The sequence below is a fragment of the Cervus canadensis genome, chromosome 20, assembly GCF_019320065.1.
Source record: "Cervus canadensis isolate Bull #8, Minnesota chromosome 20, ASM1932006v1, whole genome shotgun sequence".
NCBI lineage: Eukaryota > Metazoa > Chordata > Mammalia > Artiodactyla > Cervidae > Cervus > Cervus canadensis.
This window is the reverse complement of record NC_057405.1, coordinates 34,602,476-34,627,249: the sequence shown is the minus strand read 5'-3', so window position 1 is coordinate 34,627,249 and position 24,774 is coordinate 34,602,476. Positions and strand designations below refer to the sequence as shown.

General features: G+C 35.1%; 1 protein-coding gene across 3 annotated transcripts in view; it reads left to right on the top strand.

Moving 5' to 3' along the window:
• Nucleotides 1–24,315, top strand: part of IBTK (inhibitor of Bruton tyrosine kinase) — a 90,721-nt gene extending 66,406 nt beyond the window's left edge. For 2 of the 3 annotated variants that reach the window (XM_043439721.1, XM_043439719.1), the window contains exons 23-29: nucleotides 188–351; nucleotides 1,439–1,531; nucleotides 2,071–2,214; nucleotides 11,874–12,023; nucleotides 21,720–21,791; nucleotides 22,179–22,311; nucleotides 23,031–24,315. In XM_043439721.1, coding sequence (XP_043295656.1) covers nucleotides 188–351; nucleotides 1,439–1,531; nucleotides 2,071–2,214; nucleotides 11,874–12,023; nucleotides 21,720–21,791; nucleotides 22,179–22,311; nucleotides 23,031–23,162 — 888 coding nt within the window. In that variant the 3' untranslated portion in view covers nucleotides 23,163–24,315. The remainder of the gene's footprint in view (nucleotides 1–187; nucleotides 352–1,438; nucleotides 1,532–2,070; nucleotides 2,215–11,873; nucleotides 12,024–21,719; nucleotides 21,792–22,178; nucleotides 22,312–23,030) is intronic. The other variant, XM_043439722.1, reaches the window with a different exon arrangement.
• Nucleotides 24,316–24,774: the final 459 nt, after the last annotated feature.

Sequence of the window (24,774 nt, the reverse complement as noted above, 5' to 3'; positions counted from 1 at the left end):
AGTCCTTTAAGTATATTCAGAGTGAATTGTGTGACATTTAAAAGTGCTAGATGATTATTGTCATAAAATTTTATTCTTTAATACAGTTTAACCAGTATCTACTGAGTACCAACTGTGTGTAAACTGCTGTGCTAGGGGTGCCTATTACTACTCAACTAAAAAAAAAATTTTTTTTTTTTACCTCCAGGGGAAAATTAAATCATATGTTAATGGTACACCTCCTACATACTTTAGAGAAGACTTAAAACCATGGGAAAAATCACCAGTACTTAAAATAACTGCTCCACAGCCCATTCCCAGTAACAGAATTGATACTACAAGCTCTTCCAGTTGGGTTTCTGGCTCTTTCAGGTAGGATTTCTATTTTGTTCTGTACTATACTTGTTAGTTGGCAAAAATATCATTCATTCTTAGTCAAATGAAAATTGTTAATGGAGCACATTTAAAACCATTAATATAAATTTCTAACATAGAGGAAAGTATCTAATTGCATACAGATTACCAGCTAAAGTGCATACAAATTACTAACCAGCTAAAATAGGCTCTTTTTTCCAGACAAAATATAGTTGCCTTTGTAGTGTCATTAGTGAATACTAGTAAATTCTCTGTAACAAACACATACATGCACGCAGTGACTTGATATCACCATTTTTTTTTTTTTTAACGAATAGTGTATATTAGTAAAAACACCCACTCAGGAAGACCATTTTGTCTCTTATAGGCTTCCTTTATCTTTTCTTTAGCACATTAAAGGGTATTTAAGATCTCATAAAATGTGTTGTTGTTCACAGTTATTGTCAGAAGATATTCATTTAGTTATACTGTTATACTGTAGTTTTACCTTACCTATATATTCTGTCCATTATTTTATTTAGAAAATCCAGTTTTTAAAACTGAAGGAGTAAATATAATTAAAATACAGTATTTTTTTCAAAATGCTTATTGAGGTTGTTCTTCATCTTTTATTACCTAGTATGGTTTATTATAGGCTAAAACTGTTAATTGCCTTACTAGTTATCATTTGGACCATTTGTGTAAATATTTTGAAATATGCTCTATTGCACAGTTGGAATAAAGATTATGATGTCCTGGTATATGATGGTTCATGATCTAAAGATAGTCAGAAAGTAGTTTCAAAATTTTCTGCCTACGTAAACATACTTGTGGGAACACTTGGAAGCATCTTCTAATCATTAATGTTAGACTGCTTTATTAAACATGTATCACTTAACATTTTACCTTAGATACATTTTAATTATTATTTATGTATGTATATATAAAAGGAGCTTTCATTTATCCTTTTTGAAGTTGACCACAGCTGACAAAATGGACCTAAATTGTCCTCTCATTAATGATGTTATATATAACTTACAGTTTCAGTAATATTTGGGTAGAAAGTAATGAATGGGTTGTAAAGTAGCTTTTATATGTCTTTTAGTCCTGTCAGCCCTCCTGTCGTGGATCTCAGAACCATCATGCAAATTGAAGAAAGTAGACAAAAATGTGGAACTACACCAAAGACAAATTTGGGGTTGGTTACAAAATCATAAAAAGGAAAGAACATGTTGTATTATAGTTTTGCCCTAAGGAATTAGAAAGACCTACTGGACCTTTCCTATTATTTTTCTGCATTTGATGTTAAAGTTAGTTCTAAGCTCTTTTCTATTGATAGGTAATTTAGCCTCCATAACATTATCTCTTAAGTACATGCTAAAGATTGAGTTGGGTTGATAGTCCAGATCTTGTGGAATACAATTATATGCCAGAAATTGGCCTCTAAAATAATCCTTATAGGCTATTTCTGATACAAGTGTGATGAACGCTATTATAAAGGCTCATTGTAGCTATTACTTTATCCTTGGTAGTATAAACTGATTATATATATATATATATATGGTCACTGCTGAAACTTGTGGTCATTTTGATCTAGTAATAGTAAAATTTCATCAACTAAACACAAAGCAATATAATTACCTGTAATCTTAAGCAGAAATTTCTAGCAAAATTATTTCTTATGGAATTAAACTTTCTCAGAAGCAGTAAAACTGATTGGTTTAATTTAATTTCTAGAAAAATGATTTCTCATGGAGTTAAACTTTCTCAGAAGCAACGAAAAATGATTGCAATGACTACCAAAGATAATAATTCAGGAATGAATAACATGGAAACAGCTTTAAGTGCTCCTTCAAAAAGCCCCAAGCCAGCAAATGCATGGTATGCTCTAATTTTTATTAAAATAAGCTTTGTACATTAGCTTTTAAGGTGATTCTTGGCTTTGGTTTTTTTTTTCCTCCTGTTTTTTCAAATATTTTGTTCCCCCTTAGCTTTTATGTTATGAATCAGACCTTGGGAAATCCTTTAGTTTTTTGTTTGTTTTGACAAGTATATCATGATTTTCAAACTTTTTCATATGTGTAGATAAAATTCCTTCTTGGTATTTTAATTAATGTTTATTGCTAAAGTAGTTTGAGAGCATTATTTTTTCTTTTTTTTTAATAAAAAATAATATATATCATGGAGAAGTTTGATAAAAGTAAATCTCTTTTAGCACCCTAATTTCTTTGCACATTCCCCGTATGTATCATGAAAATCTCTGTTATCATAGCTTGTCATTGTCACTTTTAAGCAGGACTATTTACTTAACAATATGTTATATAGTTTTCTCCGTTATAATTTAACCATAAATGCAGCATTAGCAGGAATCATTTCCAAAGAGTTCACATGGCAATTTTGAGATATGTTAAAAGATTGTACTTCCTGCTTCCCTTCCATCCTCCTTTTTTGGTAACTAATATCATAATAGACTTTGTAAAAAATTTTTATTTATTTTTGGCTGCACTGGGTCCTCATTGGTCTGCATGGGCTTTCTCTGGTTGTGGCGTGTGGGCTCAGTGGTTGTGGCGTGCAGACTGTAGGGTATGCAGGCTTCAGTAGTCGTGGCACTTAGGCCCAGATGCTCTGTGGCATGTGGAATCTTCCTGGACCAGGGATTGAATCTGTGTCCCCTGCATTGGTAGGCATATCCCCAGCCTCCATACCACCAGGCAAGTCCACTAATAGAATATATGGAAACCAATTTTAGAGGAAAAATACATGGATATATGAAGGGCAGGAAAAAACCCTATTGCTGTCACAAGCATAGAAGAGGGTACTTGAGATTACCCTTGATTGGGGCGGGGGGGTGGGCATGGGGAGATCCTTTCATTGCTTCTAATGCCACTTTTTTTCTATTTGTAAGAAGGAATATTTTTTTCCCAATTAAAATGCAAATTATTTTGAAGAGAGTATCAACTCATTTTATTTTGATTGCTATCAGGAAGACTAAATGTCAGAACCACTAGTAAATCTAAAACTTGATCACAGAAAAAAAAAGATGAGAAAACCCAATTTAAAAAGAAAAGAGTAAAACTTGAGGGAATGGGTTTAGTAGAATGTTTCAATTCATTGGTATTTGTTGTGTAGCTTCTACATGCAAGGCATGTTCTAGTTTCTGATAAGGCAATATACAAAAGTAATTTGATCACTGCCTCTGTTAGGTTTATGGAGTAGCTGTTAAAATAGAGTTAATGTTTTTCCTAAACAAAAGCATGGAAAAGACCAAAAAAAAAAATTCTTAAATTAGTTCTCAAGATACTAAATATATTGCGATTTGAGCCAGTTAACTAAGCACATGAGGAAGCTTTCTGCTGTCATGTCAGTCGTGTCCGACTCTGCGACCCCATGGACCGAAGCCCACCAAGGCTCCTCTGTCCATGGGATTCTCCAGGCAAGAATACTGGAATGGGTTGCCATTCCCTTTCCAGGGGATCTTCCCTACCCAGGGATCAAACCTGTGTCTCCTATGTTTCCTGCATTGGCAGGCAGGTTCTTTACAACTAGTGCCACCTGGGAAGCCTGAGGAGAAGCTTTGGGCTTAGTAAATACAATTTCAGCCATGTCATCAACCAGTTTCCTTATTTAAAAACAAAAAGTAAATGAGCAAAAGGAGGAACAAAACAATGATTACTCAAGTTGGGAAATCCAACTAATAGACTTAATCCAACTCTTGGTTTCAAATCTATTTCAAACACTGGAGTTCATTCCAACCCCAATAAAAAAAATTCTCTTTTGACTGGTTAAGATTTACAACAGAACCATCGTATGATTCTGGTTCCTTTTTTATGCCTTTATTTTTCCCGGGAATAACTAATTCCCCTACTGGGAAATATCCCAGCTAACTTATGACTTTTGTTTTTTATTGGAACCATTTTCATTTAGAACTCTGAGTTCTCTAGCTTGAACTAGGCCTTTTTCAGGCACGCTTAATACTGTGATCTTGAGGTTTCTCTTAATTGTCATCCTGGGGATTTCCTTTGCTTCTCTCCAGTGTTCGATCCCCAGTTTCCTAGAGGCTGTGTTTTTTGCTTTCTTGGTTTATTCTTTGATTTGAGGTAGCACACTCCACATCAAAACCAGTAGTTTTCTGATGAAGAATGTACAGGACGCACATTTTTGGAGCTCTTATAACTTTGAAAATGTTTTTATTCTCGCCACCCTTGACTGAATGGGAACAGAATTCTGAGTTGGAAATCATTTGTAGAGTTCCTTTTTCTTATTTCTACTGGGAAGTCTAATGCCATTCCAACTCCTAACTCTTCACATGTTACCAGTTTCTTTTCCTCCCCCCTTTTTCTCTCTAGTGTTCTTAAATTTCATAGTGAAGTGCCTTGATGTGGATTCTTTTCTGATACGTTATACTGGCTACTTGGTGGGCTCTCTTATTAATTGTGAAAAGCATGTCTAGGAACATCCAAGTCTAGGAACAGCTTATATACTATTTGATACTTTCTTCCTTCCTATTTTCTCTAGAAATCATATTAGAAAAAAAAGGAATAGATTTGTTTTTCTGAGGATATCTCTTGTAAATGTTGGTCTAGATAAAGTTGGTAGAATTTAAAGTTTGCTCAGCTTTGAAAAAAGTAGAAAATTAATAAGAAATTAGCATTTTAATTTGATTTGATTTACAGATTGTATGTATGGAATATATTCATTGCTATAGTGATTTTTTCAATTACTTCTCAAAGGGACATGTTCATCTCCTGATAAATCATCTAATGTGATTTTTCTTAACTATTAAAGGATGTTTTTATTCTGTTTTTATCTTAATAACGGGCTTCCCTGGTGATTCAGCAGTAAAGAATCCACCTCTAGTATAGGAGGTGTGGTTTTGACCCCTGGGTTGGGAAAACCCCTGGAGAAGGAAACTGCAACCCACTCCAGTATTCTTGCCTGGGAAATCCCAAGAACAGAGGAGCTTGGTGGGCTACATACAGTCCATGGGGTTGTAAAAGAGTCAGATACAACTTAGCAACTAAACATCAACTTCTTAATAAGGTTAATGTGCAATTCTTTAGCAAATCACAAATTAGCCCTTTAAGTCTACTTCTGGTTGTGATGGGGAATTTACTTAGTTTGTTCACCCATTCCTTCACTTAGTCTGTATGATGACTTCTAGTATGCAACAGTACTCCTGCTGCATGCAGTTAGGTGTGACAATGTTAAATGGAGAAATAACTGGTTTTTGCATTACAATGAAATTCTAACCAGTTGACTTTTAAATCTGTTGTGAAAATACCAAGTGTATATGGGAGTTGATCACTTTTCATTATCCTTTATTTTACTTGGAGAAATAAAACTGCATTTCTCACCAGCCATCTTGAGTGGAAGAATGCATGATCTTTGTGGCCTGGCTGTATGAATGTAACTTCTTCCAAATTCCATTTTGAGCTAACCTATAAACTAAGTTCAGTTCTTTAATTTTTTAGCTAGAAATTTTACTCATTAAAGCACAATTTTTAGAGCTTCCTTAGTTGAGAAAAAAATGTTGATTAATTTTTTATGTGGCTACAAATGTCTACAAATGCTTCTTAAGTTTCTCTGGCTGCTAAAATGGAAAAGAGCCAGAGCCTTTGAGTTAGGAAAGTAAAATTGTGGGAAATCAGACATCAGACACTGTTTCAAATTATGGCATGATCAGTGGAAAGAGTAATAGAATTCATTTAAAGAAGTCTGTATAAGACGATTTATAAGTAGCCACTATGCATGATTAATAAACGTGAATATAAGATATCTTGTAAGTAAGCATTGTTACCTATATTGATTCTTAAGGATATATTATAAATAGCTATGAAAGAAATAATTTTTTTTAGGGTGTACACTATTTACCACGTCTAGAAGTTTGCAGATTACCAAAGTTTGGTAATTTGACATCTTGTGGTTTTTATACAGATGATTGTGAAGTTTCTGTATTTAGAGACATGAATTACTTACAAAAGACATTCATCAGATTTTTTTGGGCAGAGTATTTGCCAGCAGTGTTCCTAGTGACTAATGATACTACAAAGTACTTTATAGCACAGTTGTGTTGTTTGCCGGTAGAAACTTTCAGGTATGTGTATTTTTGGGAAGAGAAGGGAGTTGGTAAGGAAATGGGGCGTGGTTCTTTGTGTTTAATTTTTTAATGTTCTGCACATGTATGTGCTTTGGAGAAAATTTTGTGATAAAGTCAGTCAGGTAAGTTCCTTTTGAAGAAATATCTTTAATGTAAATGCCTTGGTAGGTCATATTTCTGATAAATCTGTAAAGAAAATTTATCTCATTTAAGAATTTTACATAGGGTGAATGATTTTCTGTGAACATAGTAGTATAGTGATTAAGCCTGGTAATCAGGAGTCAGCCTTGCCTGAACTTTAAAATGTTGATCTATTGCCTGGTAGCTGTGTGAATTCAGATTAAGTCTTTAATTTGACTTTCCAGTCTTACTCTGTCAGGTCAGTTATTTAATTTTTCTCTGTTTTCTTGTTCATAAATAGGCTAAAAACAGGACCTATTTCACAGGGGTATTGTGAAGAGTAAACAGTTAATGAAATACATTTATAACAGCACCTTAAGCATTGTATAATATTAACCATTAGTATATAAATAAAATGTAACTTTGTGATATGTTCACATGATTGATTTCTTTAGCATGTATTGAGTTATTTTGGTGAGTTTTTTTCCTAAGAAAAACCTTATGTGAAGCAGTTGTATTTAATTATTGAGCAGATAGAAATTTGGTAGAAGGTTTCAGCTGATTTTGTTATGAATAGATGCCTATTAGCTCATATACTAACAAAACTAAGTGTGAATCATCATTTTCCTTCCATCTGTGTCATCTTTGGCACTTTATAAGGAGTATTATTTTGATTCTTATTGAAGCCAGTGATAGACTAGATGGCCAAGCATGAGTTTTGTGATCATTAAGAACTGGGTTTGGATCCCAGTTCTGCTTATCTCTGGTGATCTGAGGGTCATTCAAAGGCCTCAGCTTTGGTTGTGCTCTTTTAAATTTAGGTTGTGATGAAAATACTTTAAGGATTATTGTTGTAAAGATTAAATGAGATGACGCATATAAAAGTGTTTTGGTGGTTAGGTCAATCAGATATATATTAGTTATTCAGACAAGAACATTTCATGCAAAGATGGGCATAATAAAGGACAGCTATGGTACGGACCTAAGAGAAGCAGAAGATTTAAGAAGAGGTGCCAAGAATATACAGAAGAACTATACAAAAAAGATCTTCATGACACAGATAACCACAATGGTGGGATCACTCACCTAGAGCCAGACATCATGGAATGTGAAGTCAGGTGGGCCTTAGAAAGCATCACTACGAAGAAAGCTAGTGGAGGTGATGGAATTCCAGTTGAGCTATTTCAAATCCTAAAAGATGATGCTGTTTAAAGTGCTGCACTCAATAAGTCAGCAAATTTGGAAAACTCAGCAGTGGCCACAGGACTGGAAACGGTCAGTTTTCATTCCAGTCCCAAAGAAAGGCAATGCCAAAGAATGCTCAAACTACCACACAATTGCATTCATCTCACACGCTAGTAAAGTGATGTTTATAATTCTCCAAGCCAGGCTTCAACAGTACATGAACCATGAGCTTCCAGATGTTCAAGCTGGCTTTAGAAAAGGCAGAGGAACCAGAGATCAAATTGCCAACATCCATTGGATCGTCGAAAAAGCAAGAGAGTTCCAGGAAAACATCTACTTCTGCTTCATTGATTACAAAAAGCCTTTGTGTAGATCACAACAAACTGTGGAAAATTCTGAAAGAGATGGGACTACCAGACCACCTTACCCGCCTCCTGAGAAGTCTGTATACAGGTGAAGGAGCAACAGTTAGAACTGGACATGGAACAACAGACTGGTTCCAAATTGGGAAAGGAGTATGTCAAGGCTGTAAATTGTCACCCTGCTTATTTAACTTATATGCAGAGTACATCATGTGAAATGTCAGGCTGGATGAAGCACAAGCTGGAATCAAGATTGCTGGGAGAAAGATCAATAACCTCAGATATGCTGATGACACCACCCTTATGGGAGAAACTGAAGAGGAACTGAAGAGCCTTTTGATGAAAGTGAAAGAGGAGAGTGAAAAAGCTGGCTTAAAACTCAACATTCAAAAAACTAAGATCATGGCATACAGTCCTGTCACTTCATGGCAAATAGATAGGGAAACAATGGAAAAAGAGACTTTATTTTCTTGGGCTCCAAAATCACTGCAGATGGTGACTACAGCCATGAAATTAAAAGACGCTTGCTCCTTGGAAGAAAAGCTATGACCAACCTAGACAGCACATTAAAAAGCAGAGACATTGCTTTGCTGACTAAGATCTGTCCAGTCAGAGCTATTGTTTTCCCAGTAGTCATGTATGGATGTGAGAGTTGGGAGTTCATAAAGAAAGCTGAGTGCTGAAGAATGGATACTTTTGAACTGTGGTGTTGGAGAAGACTCTTGAGTCCCTTGGACTGCAAGGAGATCCAGCCAGTCCATCCTAAAGGAAATCAGTCCTGAATATTCATTGGAAGGACTGATGCTGAAGCTGAAACTGCAATGCTTTGGCCACCTGATTCGAAGAACTGACTCATCTGAAAATACCCTGATGCTGGGAAGGATTGAGGGCAGGAGGAGAAGGGTATGACAGAGGATGAGATGGTTGGCTGATATCATTGACTCGATGGACATGAGTTTGAGTAAGCTCCTGTAGTTGGTGATGGACAGGGAAGCCTGGCATGCTACAGTCCATGGGGTTGCAAAGAGTCGGACATGACTGAGCAACTGAACTGAATCCCTGAATTCAGATAAGATAATAGGATTTTAGAAGGCTTTGCTAATCTTTTATGGGGAACCCCAAATAGTTTATGAGTTTACTCTGGTGTGAATTTTATGGTTTCTTCAAAGTATGAATTTAGTTTTGGGAGGAATTAACTGGTTAGCATTTGTATTCACTTTGTTTTCTGAGGAAATAAAATAGATGAAATTAATGTTTGACTAGGAAATTTTTTATATTGTTCATAATATTGACTTATTAAGGATTTCTGAAAATGATGCTTAGGATTAATACCTAAAAAGTTACATTTCTGGATTAGTTTTTCTAAGTCAGACTTTAGGAAGGAAAGATATTATGCCTGTTAATTGACTATATTTCTTCATATCAGAATTTGTGTTCTCATTGTCGTCTTTTTCGCTTTAAGCAAATTTTGTTAAATGCTGTGAAAATTGTGGATAGTACAGACTTACATAGCATTTCTGTGTATCAGGTACTGTTAAATATTTTACCATAAGTTAACATTTGATCCATATAACAACCTTTATAAGGAAGGAGATGGTATTAGTATCTCCATGTCTTTGACTAAGGTTACAAACATTTTTTGTTTTGATGTAGATGTTTCCTTAGTTTAGCTTTTGTGATCAAGTGTCTCTTTGTATGTGGGTAAGGTACAGGGCAAGATTTTTATTTCTTCATGCAGATAACTAGTTGTTTCAGCTGAACTTATTGAAAAGGTTGTCTTTGCTCTATTTTGTTACTTGGCAGTTTTGGTGGAACTCAGCTGACCATGTATGTGTGGGTCTAATTCTGGACTCCACTCAGTTTCATATGACTTACGTGCATGTGTTTGTGCCCATATAGACTGACTTGTTGATGATAACTTTTATACATTTTAAAATCAGATAGTGCAGTTTCTCTGATTTTGTTCTTTTTATTCAGAATTATTTTTAATGTCAACCACATTTATATAAATCTTAGATTTGGCTTGTCCAAAAAAAAAAAGTTCTTTGTCAGATATATGTTTTACAGATATTTTTTGTTTTCTTAGGGCTTCCCTCATAGCTCGGTCGGTTAATGATATCTTCTAATGAGCAGAAGTTTTTGATTTGCTTAAGTCTCATTTATCATTCCTTAATTTGATAGTTATTGCTGGTTATGTCTGAAGAAACCTTTGCTTGCCACCAGGTTACGAAGATAATCTGTTTTCTTCTGGGACATTTAGCTTTTACATTAAGTCTGTAATTCAATTTTCTTCCAGGACATTTAGCTTTTACATTAGGTCTATAATTCATCTTGAAATAATTTGGGGGGTATGGTGTGAAATAAAGGCCTTTTTATTTTCTTCTATAAAAAACACTGTTTCCCACTTGTTTGCTTTGGCAGTCCCATTATTGAAAGTAAAGTGACTATCACATGAGGGCCTGTTACTCAGTTCTCTAATCTGTTCCATTGATCTGTTAATAATTATGTCAATACCACACTGTCTTGATTACAGTAACTTATTTTATCTTCTTCCAGTTTTATATTCTTTTTTAAGACAGCATTGGCTAATCTAGGTTTTTCTATTCTCATATAAATTTTAGAATCGATTTGTTAGTTTCTACAGTAAAAAGCTGGTGGGATTAATTCAGTTGTTTAGATACAGGTCTATGCAGATATTCTAATTTATTTTTTGTTATCTTTGATGAGGGTATGTCCATTTCTTATAAATTGTGAAATTTATTTGCATAGTTATTTATAATATTTCTTTATTGTCCTTTGAAATTGTTATCTTGTATTATCTATTGCTTTGTAACCAATTACCTTAAACAGTAGCTTAAAACAACCAGTGTATATGGTCCTTTGGGTCAGGAATCCGTTATGGCTTAGGTTGGTTAATGCTTTTTTTAAATGTAATTAAGTGGGGGGACTCCCTTTCCCCATCACATTAAAGATGTTGTTTCTCTTTTGAGTTTCATTCTAATAAATAAGCCAGGTGTTTTCATACTGTGTTGGATTTCTGTGGCTGTTTTTAAGATTTCTTTTTTGATCTCTAGTTTTTAGCAGTTTGCCCACTATGTGTCTAAGTATGTTTTTTTTTACATTTTTCTTCTTTGGGGTTGGCTAAAATTCTTGAGTTCTTTCACATTATGGATTTCACCAGATTTGGAGATGGCCATTGTTTCTTTGGATATTTTTATCTGCCCTATCTCCTATCTTTCTGGGTCTCCAGTTACATTTAATATTACCTTAAGTCACCATGACTGACTTAAATCAATAAAACATTTTTAATCAGAAGAAAAGATTGAAAAAATTTATCTTCCAGTTTAGACTTTTCCAATCTTGCTGTTACACCCCTCCAGTGAATTTTGTTGTTGAATATTAAAGCCTTTGAATTTCTGTTTTCTTCTTTTTCATAGTGTCTTTTTGATAGACACTTTCCCTCTGCTGAGCTTACTTATTTATTCTAACCATATTTTTCGTTGTTACCTGAGGCATAGTTATAATACTGTTTTTAAAAGCATTGCTAATTTCAGTATCTGGGCTATCACCCATGTTGATCTCCATTGATTGTTTTTTCTTATCACAGTTTTCATTAGTCTATAATTGACAGTCAAAATCCAACATCACACTGAAAACTGTAATTATATCACTAAAATTTTTGGTATATATTCACTTCATTGTCCCCTCGTCGCTTTCAGCAACAGCCTTTTAAGAAAAATGAATGTTTTTCTATGATCTTTGCTGTCTTTCTACAGGGTATGTTCTCAACATTCAATTTCATCCAAGTCATTCCGGGATTTCTTAGTAGAAGAAAAAAAATCTGTTACTGGCCAGAGCTCAGGAGATCATGTCAAAAAAGTTTGTTTTAAAGGAATTGAAAATTCCCAGTCTCCAAAAGTTGTAAGGTAAAATAAACATTTTCCTACCTTTAAATGTTCTTATAGTGGTTTTATGTTCTGAAATAGTCTTTAAAAATTTATAAGGCAGGTTTTTATACATTCTTTTTACATTCAAAATTAACATGTTTACTTTTAAGATATATTTTGATAATTGGCTTACAGTAAACTATATATATTTAAAGTATACAATTTGAAGTTTGGCGTATGTATACCTTTGTGAAACCATCATCACCAGCTATTCAGGTTGGTGACTATTAACCACCATTCTCCAAAGTCTCTTCATGCTCCTTTACAGTCCTTCCCCATCCTGTCTCCTTGCAGCTACTAACCTGATTCTGTCATTATGGATTAACTTTTATATTCTGTACTTTTATTATATCAGTGGAATCATTCCGCACATGCTTTTTAAAAAATCTCTTTCACTTAGCATCCACTTTGAGATGCATCCAAGTTTTTTTGAATCTGTTTAGGTATTTCCATCTTTTTCTCTAGCTGTTTTTGATACTAGTTGTCAAAGTCCAATGTATTTTAAAAACATGTTTCATATTATAAATGCCTACATGAAAACCTAAACATAGATTAAAAGTGGTATTTTAAAAAAGTTTCCCCACCATGGTATGTAAATTCTCTTTTAATTATCGTTCAAAAGGGAACAAACATTCTTGGGGCATTGGGCCAATGTTGGAAGGAAAAACTGTTTCAAGTAGGTTGACTAAATGGAGTTTTCTTTTTTACCTTATTTCTGCTAATATGACATCTCCTATATATTATACTCCCTAGAATGTTTTAGACAAAATAAAAATGTAATTAAAAATGTTAGTTGTGGCCAGATTAATAATTTTTTTCATAATGATTAAACAGTTTTTCATTGTCAGATTCCCCCCCAACTCCTTTTTAAAAATCAGATCTTTCATCGAATTGTAGCGTATCAAACAGGTAATACAAACTTCTCTGACTGGAGTGAAGAGAGGGGTCTAGGAAACAAACAGCTTTACTGTTTCCTCACCTGTCCTATAAGCAGCTCCTGAGGAATGCCAGAGTCTTCTCACAACACTGGGAAGTGCAGGTTTAGATGAACTGTTTAAACATAGCTTTGTTGTTTTTGTAATTGGCTTTCTTGTTACAGATAGGTATATTTGTGACTGTAGTTTTTGAGCCTTTTACTTATAGTACAGAAAATCAGATTAGAAAGGATCTAAAGAAGTCGTGATCAGTATCTAACTTTTCAAATACTTTTGGCAGTGTGATGTTATTTTAAAACAAAAATCTTAAATCAAACTCTAATGTGTAAAACAGATAAACCTTTTTACATAATGTTTACGTATGATTAAGGGAATATTAAAGCTATTGTGATAGGCTCATAAATACAAATTGGGTGCAGTGTAAGATGTCTTAATATTAACATATATTAGCTGATGTGTATCAGACATTATAGTAGATAATAGAGTTACAATGATGAACAAAATTAACATAGCCCCTGCTCATACAGAACTTAGTTCAAAAGAGAAGACCAACCTTATACAAAAGTGACAACACATTATGAAGAGGAAGTTTATCAGCCTCGATATTCAATTTATTTCTCATGTTTTAATTGTATAGTATTTATTTTCACGGTTGTTCAGTTCCTAAATCATGTCTGACTCTTGCAACCCCATGGACTGTATGTAGTCTGCCAGGCTCCTCTGTCAATGGGATTCTCCAGGCAAGATATACTAGAGTGGATTGCCATGCCCTCCTCCAGAGGATCTTCCCAACCCAGGGATTGAATCCACGTCTCCTGCATTGGCAGGCGGATTCTTTTATCACTGAACCACCAGGGAAGCCCATTTATTTCAATTAGGATCTTCTAAATAAGTCATTATGGGCTTCCCTGGTGGCTCAGCGGTAAAGAATCTGCCTGCTAATGCAGGAGACATAAGAGACGCGGGTTCGATTTATACCTGTGCTTGTATCTTAACCCAGGTCCACTAATGAAGGCTTAAATTATTAACTGTCTCTCTTTTTCTCATGGATGTTCAGTGTTTTCCTTTTAAGTAGATTCTTCCCATTTGGTTTTTTTTTTTTTTTCCAATTATTTTTATTAGTTGGAGGCTAATTACTTTGCAACATTGTGGTGGGTTTTGTCATACATTGACATGAATCTCCATGGCTGATTCATGTCAATGTATGACAAAATCCCATTTGGTTTTGAATATGCACAGGTGTCTCACATGTGGAGTGGTGGGGGGTGGGGGGTGGCGAGGGAAGTCAGTCCTTCACTCAGCCTCCTTACTTTCTTCTAGAATTGTCCTGTTGTTCCCCCTTCCCTGCTTCCTTCACAGCCAGATTTCTCAAAAGAGCTGTCATTGCCCACTTACTACTTCTTCTGGCTTCCAGTCCCACAACTAAACTGAAACAGTTCAGGCTAAATTCGGAAGTAGCCTCCATATTGCCAACACCATGGGCTTTTTATATGACTCATCATACTTGAAGTTCACTTATAGGTTATCTTCTCATTTCACTTATGTTCTTTCTGTGTTGTTTCATGAGTTTCTCTGTTCAGTTATCAGCTATACATGAAAGACTCAAAGTTAAATTGCCTGTTCACATCTGTCATCTGAGCTTCAGACTTAGGTCTCCATCTGCCTTCTTTGATATTGCCATCCTATTTGGATGTTCAGAAATACCTTAAACTTTTATGTCCCAAACCAAACTGAACATTTTCCTCATAGCCTTCTCATAAAAGCAAAAATACAGGCAAATCATAAACCCAGCCTATTCTTGATTTCCTGAGTAAATGTCATTCGCAAGTTTTACATGATCATCTTCCTCAGCAGTATCCAGTCTGTCAGCAGGACATGCCAGTTATAGCTCTTTAGTATTATATCCATTTGTGTATTAAACTATCTCCACTGCCACCACCCTTATTTAGACTACTGTAATCTTTTACCTGGGCCGCCTGAGTAAGCTGCCTAACAAGTGTTGCCATATAGCCTTTTATCCTTCTCTATGGCATATTTGGCTAGTGTTTGTGTATTTTTAAATGCAAATCTTACCTCGTAGGATAAAAGCTAGAATTCTTATATGGCCCTCAAGGCTGATACAGTCTAGCTCCTGTCAACCTCTTTAGTTTTTAACATGGTCTCTGTATTTTAACCTTGACCTTGTAGTTTCTCAAATGCCAGTTACCTCTTCCCACTTGACTGCCTTTTGACTTGTTGACTCACTTCTTCCAGTCTCTGTTCAGTCAAAGCGTTGAAGAAGCCTGACTTCTCTCACTGGGTCAGTTTCCTGTTAATGCCTTCATGGCTCTTCTCGCTTGTCACATTTACCACAGTCTGAGGAGTACCCCTTGTCTGTGGTTTTCCTTTACATGGTTTTGGTTACCTGCTGTGAGCTCTAGTGTGAAAATATTAAATGGAAAATTTCAGAAGCAAACAATTTTTTTAGTTTTAAATTCTGCACCGTTCTGAGTAGTGTGATGAAATCGCTCTCCATCCTGACCATTTGCCTGATCCATTTTACTATTTTACCGAGGACACGAATCACCCCTTTGTCCAGTGTTCCCTGCCCGCAAGTCACTCAGTAGCCGTCTCAGTTATCGGATCAGTTGTTGGGGTTTCACGATGCTTATGTTCAAGTAATCTTTATTTTACTTAATAACAGCCCCGAAGCACAAGAGTAGTGATGTTGACAATTCAAATATGCCAAAGAGAAGCCATTTAAATGAAAGCTTCAAGTGGAAAAAAAAAAAAAAAGTGGAAAGTTCTCAACCTAGTAAGGAGAGGAGAGAAAAATTTGTGTCTTTAGGGTGCTACGATTATGCTATAAACGAATCTTCTACCCATGAAATATTCATGCTAGTTTTGCTATCATACTTTAGGACATAGAAGTAAAAGGCTTTATGTTTGTGAGATATTTTGAAAGAGCCAGAGAGCACATTCACATAACTTTTATTACACTATATTGTTATATAATTGTTTTATTATTGTTGTAAGTTTCTTACTGTGCCTAATTCAGAAATTAAACTTTACCATAGGTATGTATGTATGGGGAAAAAACATAGTGTGTATAAGGTTCAGTACCATCCGCAGTTTCAGGCATCCACTAGGGGACTAGGAATGTATTCCTGTGGATAACATGGGAACTATCGTAAACTTACTGTTGGTGTGATTCTTTGTTTACTGTTTTCGAATTGTTGTTTAGTCGCTAAGTCGTGTCCGACTCTTTTGTGACCCCATGGATTGTAGCCCACCAGGCTTTTGTGTCCATGGGATTTCCCAGGCAAGAATATTGGAGTGGGTTGCCATCTCCTCCTCCAGGGGATCTTCCTGACCCAGGGATTGAACTGTGTCTCTTATGTCTCCTGTATTGGCAGGTGGATTCTTTACCACTGAGCCACCAGGGAAGCCCAGTGTTTTCAAATATTAGTCCTTTAATGTCTGTGTTCAGCTGTATGTTCAGTGATAGCAAGGAAGATTGACTTTTGCTTATCACTGATTAGAATGTTTCCTAGTGTATAGTAGGTGTTCAGTGATCATCTGGTGAACGGAGGGGAAGAATAAGTGAAACAAAATTGTAGCTCTTATTTCAAGTAGCATTTGTTTTTAATGTAATGAGCTATATTGTTTGCCCTGGATGTATAAATGTCAAGGTGTGAATGTTAATATTGTTTTGTAACATTTTTACATTTTAAATATTGAATGTATTTCAAAAATTTTCTAATTTTCTTTGGATAGATATTTATCTTTTAAAATATTAAGGATGTGTGGTTTCATAGTTGATCGCTAGGGTGTGCTATAACATCAGGCTATTAACTGAAAAGTAGTGTGTGATGTTACAGTGCTTTAGACATTTTAGTTAAAGGAGTGTATGATAGTATCTTGCTATCCATAGCTTGGGTGTTTGGCAAGTGGAAGTTAATGTTTTAAATAGTTTTTTGTCTTCTGGTCACTGAGAAAGAAAACAGCTTTGATTTCATTTTTAATTTCATCATAGAAAATATGTTACCATTAAGACAGCTGTATTTAAGGAAATAATATATAACAGATAAAGTAGAATATTTATTAATTCACCAGATTATGGGACATTTGATATACATATTCTGCTGGCCTCTCTTGGATGTATATATAAAGGTATAATACACAGACCCAGCCTGAAATATGTTTGAAATCTGGTTGGTAAGTGTAAATATGCATACATGGAAGTTAACTGACAGAACAAAAATACAGCGTAATATAACAGTGTTAAAGAAGTCACACGGCAATATATGACTATATGCTGAATGCGTGGTTCAGAGAAGGGAAAATGACCATGGGCTAGAGCTGTCCAGAAAAACTTCATTGAAGAGGAAAAGTTTGAGCATTAGTTCATAAACACTTTTCCTATTCAATCTCAAATATTTTGATCATTATGTTTATGGCTATATATTTAAATGATTATTTATCTTAACATAATGATCAAATGGCCATATATTTATGGGATTTTTAAAAGAAGAGAGGAGAAAGGACAGTATAAAGAGAGGAAATAGTGGGAATTAGAGCAAGAAGACAGGAATATTTTAGGGACTCAGTGGCAGGGATGGAGGGCTCATCCCACAAATAATACATTCTTGTCTTAATTGTAGAAAATGTGATCATCCCCCACCCCCAGGCTAGGGAGCTAATAAAAGAATGGCAAAGTTACTTACTGATGTGAAAAGAGGTTTATGCACTTTTTGTTTGTTTATTGTTACTTCTGTGTTCTTTTTCATTTTAATGTGTTTTCTTTCATTTTCCTTTCACTTAAATATCCGCTTAAGTGCTTCTAGGAAGAAAATGTGATCTTGCATTTCTAATTAGTAAGGAAAACTACATGTGAGATAAAATCATTATATCAGATCTAATTTTATATAAAATCTTTGTAATTGTGATAATACAAAATTATTTTTAATAATTGTCAACCATAAAAAAAAGTAATTGTCAACCATGTGAGCAAAAAGTAAGTTTTTCTCTTGAAGTCTAAATTTGGCAGATTAATGTTCCTCAGTTTGAACAAAAATCTTTAAAAGATTTTAGCCAGCCCTTTTATGTTGCTTTTATTTCCAGAAGGCTAAATTTTATAAGATTATCTGTTGGGATGTCTGTTTCTATGCTGCAAATACCTGAGGCTTAATAATGCTGTTATTTATCATTGGAAAGCTTATACTCTTTTCGTATTTGTTTAGTCATAGCTCTATTTAGCAATTTTACTTCATTCTAAGATGAAATTTTGATAAAGATGTTTGAGTAAATTTATAATTAATAATGTTATCCTTTGGAAAATCATTAATGAAAAAATTCTGACATCTTACAAAACACATTTGAGTTGGGTATAATTCTTACAGCAGTCCAGTGTGAACATTTCTGAAATGACAGCAGTAATGCCTATCATATGGGTTTGTTACAAGGATTATATCAGGTAATTCATATGATAGTACTTTATAAATTATATAATGTTAACTAAGTTCTGATTGATTGGCTTTAACAAGACCTATACAAGATACTTTAGTCCTTATATTCACTTCTGTTTGCAGAGAGAAAAGGTGATATTTGAATCAGTCCTTAGAGAATTAGAAGATCCTTGTAATGGACCATATTCTGTGCTACAGTGTATGGAAAATACTCTGTATTTTGAGTGAAAAAAGCCTGGATTTGAGTTCTGTCTTTACCATTTACCCAGCTTGCTAATCAGGCAAATTATCGAATATTCTTTGAGTATTTTTAATAGTTTCCTAATCAATATAATAGGAACAATACATGCTTTCTTCAGAGTATTAGAAAGATTAAATGAGATAATGTATATGAAAATAGATTCAGTAAATTTGTTTGCCCACACACATCAGGTTTAAACATTTTAGTTCTTAGTGCATTTGTACTCTGACCCTGTTTCATTTTAACTTTATTTCCCTCTTAATCTCTTAATCCAGTCATTCAGTTCATTGAAGAGAACAACCCACCTTTACTTAAGCCAGCAGTCTTGAACTGTTGCACGTATTTGTACGGCCAGCCCCCATCTCAGTGCCGCTCTCCAGGTCAGCTTTAATGTCATTTCCTCAGTGAAGCCAATAGTGTATATACCCTTCTCCATGTTATGTAATTTCTCCCGTGAATCCATAGTACTTTGTACATATTGATGTAAATATCAATTATCTACTCTCACATTGCTTTATCATTACTTAAATACCTTTAAAAAATCTTGAGTGAAGAGAACTGGGTTTTAACCTGATTTTCAGTATCATAGTACTGACGTATACCCAATAAATGCATAAATGAATCAGAAAGTCAATATTTTAGGCCCCGTTTATTCATGCTTTGTTTGACTTTCTGTTGTAAAGCCCATCTAGACCTAAATTTGCTTATTGCTGAATGAGGGCAGTCAATTAATCTAAGTAATTTCTAGGTATCTTTCTAAGCATAAAATTCCACAACTAGGGCTCTCTCATAGTTCCTTTGTTCATTTTTTTCCTTACAGGAATGCTTCTTACCTCCCTCATTCTATACCCTTTTTATTGTCTTTTCTGTGAGACCTTCTCAGATGACCAAATCTGTTTGGTTGTTTTAATCTTTACAGTCAGTAGACCTTTAAGTTTTGTTTTCTTAAACTCTTTTCTGTTATGTCATTTTATATCTTGGTTCCTCATCTAGTTTGTGAGTTCTTAGTGTGTTTTACATTTCTCTTCTCTCAGCCACATGTGAATTTGTGAAGTTAGAACACACGCTCTCCCCATATACAAAAATACACAAAATAAACTCAAAGTGACTTAAAGACTTGAACGTAAGACATTATACCATAGAACTCCTAGAAGAGAACTTAAGCAAGACATTCATTGGTATGAAAACATACCAATGTTTTCTTAGATCAGCCTCCCAAAGCAGTAGAAATAAAAACAAAAATAAACCTCGTGCACAGCAAAGGAAACCATAAAGAAAATGAAAAGATCATCTATGAAATGGGAGAAAATATTTGCAAACTATGCAACTGATGAGGGCTTAATTTCCAAAATATATAAACAACTCATAAAACTCAACAAGATAAAAATGGGCAAACATACAGATGGCCAGTAGGCACACAAAAGGATGCTCAATACTGCTAATTATTAGAGAAATACAAATAAAAAAATATAATGAGGTGCCACCTCATACCAGTCAGAGTGGCCGTCATTAAAAGGTCTACAGATAACAAATGCTGGAGAGGATGTGGAATAAAGGGAGTCCTCATACACTTTTGGTGGGAATGTAAGTTGGTGTGGCCAGTGTATCGAGGCTCCTCAGCAAACTGAAAGCAGAATTACCACAGCAGCCCCGCTCCTGGGCATAGTTCTGAACAAAACTGTATTCAAAAAAGTACATGCCACCCCTGTGCTCCTAGCAGCACTGTTCACAATAGCCGAGACATGGAAGCAACCTAAATGTCTTATCTACAGGGGAAAGGATAAAGAAGATACGGGACATAGATACAACCGAATTCCACTCGGCCATAAAAAAGAAGGAAATAATGCCATTTGCGGCAACATGGATGGACCTAGAGATTATCATACTAAGTGAAGTAAATCAAACAGAGGAGAAATATCATATGATATCACTTATATGTGGAATCTAAAGTATGACAGAAACGAACCTATCCATGCAACAGAAACGGACTCTCAGACATAAAGAACAAACTTGTGGTTCCCAAGGAGAAGCGGGGTGGGGAAAGGATGGTGTGAGAGGTTGGGGTTAGCAGATGTAAGCTATTACATACAGAACGGATAAACAACAAGGGCCCACTGTGTAACACAGAAAACTGTATTCAGTGTCCTATGAAAAACCATAATGGAAAACAGTGTTTCTAAAAAGCTGAATATTATATAGATATGTGTAACTGAATCAGTTTGCCAAACAGCAGTAAGCAGTAATTAACATTGTATGTCAACTGTATTTGAATAAAACAAATTTCTGTCCTATCTATAATCTCTGGGGTATCAAAGCATTTTCTTTATTTTTCTTGCTCACAGTATTTACACTATTAGAGTCCCTCACAAAATTTGGCTGCTGACCATTGTGTTTTTATATATTTTGAAACTTCGTGCTAATCTGTCACTTTTATTCATAAAATGTTATTAATGTAAAACAGTCTTCATAGAGTTGTCTATTTCCTAATGTGTTTTTTTTTAATAATAAATTGGCTATATGAATGTTATTAGAAAGAAACAGACCTTTTTTGGAGAGTGTAGTTGATTGAGTGTTGTGTTAGTTCAAGTATACAGCAAAGTGAATCGATTGTACATACACCCACTCTTTTAGATTCTTTTCCCATATAGATCATTACAAAGTATTGAGTAAGGCTCCTTGTGCTACATAGTAAGTCCTTCTTGGTTATCTCTTTTATATATAGCAGTGTAGGTATCAATCCCAGTCTCCCAGTTTATCCTTTGCCTACCTCCCCTGCTAACCATAAAGTTTTTTTTCTACATTTGTGACTCTGTTTCTGAAGAACAGACCCAATATCTTGTAAGATCTTCCCCCATGATATTTTATACACATAAGTTTATAATTATCTGGAGATTTTTGTTGTTTTATTTACAATTTCAAAGGTAAGTCTGACTTCATAAATTAATTTGTCTTGAGTCAGAGCCTTGCAGTTCTTCTCTGTATTTCTATTAATAAGCAGTTTTACTAATGTTACTAAAAGCTTTAATCTCCAGTTTTGGCATTTGTTTTGCAGATGTTCTACTCACGGTTCCCCAGGACGAGAAGGCAACCACATTTCAGATGTACCACTTCCAGACAGTCCCAAGTAAGGTTAATTGATCAGCTTTGGGACCTCAAAGCTAGACTTGGTTTGGCACTGGGAGAGAACACTGAGAGTTGACGATGGTATCAGTAGAAATGTATTATCTGAATACTCTGCTCCACAGTTTGAGTCATCTTTCTGTTATATTGCTTTGCTCTGTTCCCCTTGTTGGTGTTTCCAAACCTTACAGCACTGATTTAAATATCAGTTCTCCCTGTTTCTCTTTCTCACCTCGTCATTCTGTTAAGTTTGAATGCAGAAGCTTCCAGGTCCCCTTATGTTCTAGGTCACGAGGAGACAATGCAACACTGGTAAAGAGTATTTCAGGGGAGACATTATGTGCAAAAATTTGGCAAGATGACTGAAAGCTCATTATTCCTATTCTTTCAGTCCCTGGCTGTCGTCTTCACTGACCGTTCCTTCCATGGCAGCACCAGTCACTTTTGCATCTATCGTAGAAGAAGAGCTACAGCAGGAAGCAGCTCTTATCAGAAGCCGAGAGAAGCCCTTGGCTTTGATTCAGGTAAGTAACATGCCTGTTTGGGCTTAATTCAGGGTAAGAACTATATACTGTATTTCATTCTTAGGTCTTAAGAAAATTCTGTTAGCTTTGCAGAGGTGCATGTGTATTTAGCACAGTAAAATGTAAATGTAGTATAAAACAAAACTGAAGCATTCAGCAAGTATTAATTGAAGGTATTCAGGATAATAAAAATTAAATTGTGTAAAGCTAATATTTTTAGCACTGGTGATGCTTTGGACTGTTTTAGTTTTTTAAAGTGGCCAGTAGAGAGCTGGCCTTACCTAGCTCTGCATCTGGCTTCTGTATCAGTCAGAGTTGGTAGGTTGTAAGCCACAGACACCCAGCCAGGCTAACTTAAGGAGAACAGAACTTATTTGAGAGACACTTAAGATTCCATAGACTTAGCTGAAAACCAGAGAGCCAGGCTTAGGAAACAGACGAGACTCATCGTTGTCCTAAAGAGCTCAAAGAGCTAGACAACTTGTGCAACAACAGGAAGTATCTCACAGGATGAGAGATTGCAATGAATGGATTCCATCTGCTATCTTCAGTTTCTTTTTCCTTCTGCTCAAGATTAAAATCAAGGAAAGGTGGGTATCTGATTATTGTAGCTCAGGCCTCAGCCCTTCTCCTTGCAGGATACCTATTGTTCTGTATTGCAGGCATAGAAAGTGGTAATTCAAAAAGTAAAGCAAGTTTTCTTCCTTTCCTTCTTTCAGATTGAGGAGCGTGCAATACAGGATTTGTTGGTTTTCTATGAAGCATTTGGCAACCCTGATGAGTTTGTCGTTGTTGAAAGGACACCACAGGGGCCACTGGCAGTACCTATGTGGAATAAGCATGGATGCTAGTTCACCATGGAGTTGAGATACAAGTTTCATAAATTGTGATTGTTACAAGTAAATGCTGTGGAAAAAGAGTTCATACAAATTTGGTAACTGATCATTCTGGATAGAATATGAAAGGATATAATTTCTTTACTGAATTTTAAGTATATAATGTTTGTATGATTAAAAAGAAATTCTTCAGAATTGTGATTTTAGTAACCTTTTATGTAAAAATGTGTGAGAGGAAAAACTTACTAGCTTAAGTTTGAGTAGAACTATTTCTTCTGAATAGTCTTAAAAGGAAAACATGAGTGATTGAAGTGTAAAATGTAAGAGTGATGGATTAAAAATAACTTTCATTTGGGATAAATAATTTAGAAGAGTTTTGCCAAATATCTTTTTTTTTTTTTTTTTTAGTGTGACATTGATGAGCTTAAAGTAGGAGCCTCCGCCATTACTTCTGATCTTGTTAATGGTCAAAATTTTGTGTTTGCTATTAGTAGTTTTATGTCTCCATTCTTGTGTCTTTTTCCATCAGGCTTTGGGTTCTAGCCTGATTTTTAAAGCTTGAGCTGTTTGAATGCCATATTATTTCAGTTTGAACAGCACTTTCTCCATTTTGCATTGATCTGTGGAGTATTGTGGAAAGGAAATAAAACTATTCTGAGCAGCTTAGTCTAAGATAAAATTAGGAGTCACTGTGGGGATTGTATTTTGATAGGGAGAGGAGACCTTATCAAAAGCCTAATTGTGAAAGAATCAGTTCCTAAAGGTGTTAAAATTTTCTAAAGTAAATGCTTAATTATACATACAAGAATTGAATAGTGTGGGGCAAGTTTGGTTTATAGTTACCTTTGCAATGTTACATAATCAGATTTTCTGAGCCTGGATTATATGAACAGACAGAAACATTGTTTTCTTTACAGTATGCTGTTCGGGTTGTTTCTGAGTGGTTAAAATTTTAAAACAACAAATGTTAAATCTGCTCCGGCGCCTAGACAAATTGCGAAGGTTAATGTTTCTGGGAAATAATAAGCCTCGGGGAACATACAGGCAAATCACTGCTGTAATGAGGTTGATGAAATATGGCTGAAATTAACAACACTTGAGCTTTTTAGCTCCTCCCAAAGCAGCAAACTTGTAAGCAAATGTGCAATAAAAAAATAATCTTGATCCATTTCACTGTTGATGTGTGTTTAATATCTTGTACTCTACTGACATCTATTATAGGAGGAATTACCAGTGATTCTTCCTAATATCATGTATTGTAGCCACTACCTAAAAGGGCAATTTTCCTAAAATGCATCTGTGAAAAGTTTTATATTATGTACATTTGAGTAGATTGAGAAAAAACAACTTTTGTAATGTGTTACTGATGTTGCTGTAAAGAGATTTTCTGAAGTAATTTTCCTGCATTTGAACCTCTGACTCCTCCATGCATCGTGGCATCTTTAAAGATGCCGTAAAATGATGATCTTCCTGATGTGCTCCTTGCTGCCTGGAGCAGAGCTAAGGGCCTTCAGTGGATGGGATGTGAAGGAGCGGCAGGGCCTGACCAAGTCTGTGGGGTTTTAGGTCTTTACCAACCTCATTGAGGGTAATTGCACTTTATGGCCTGTTTTATAGAGTATTATAT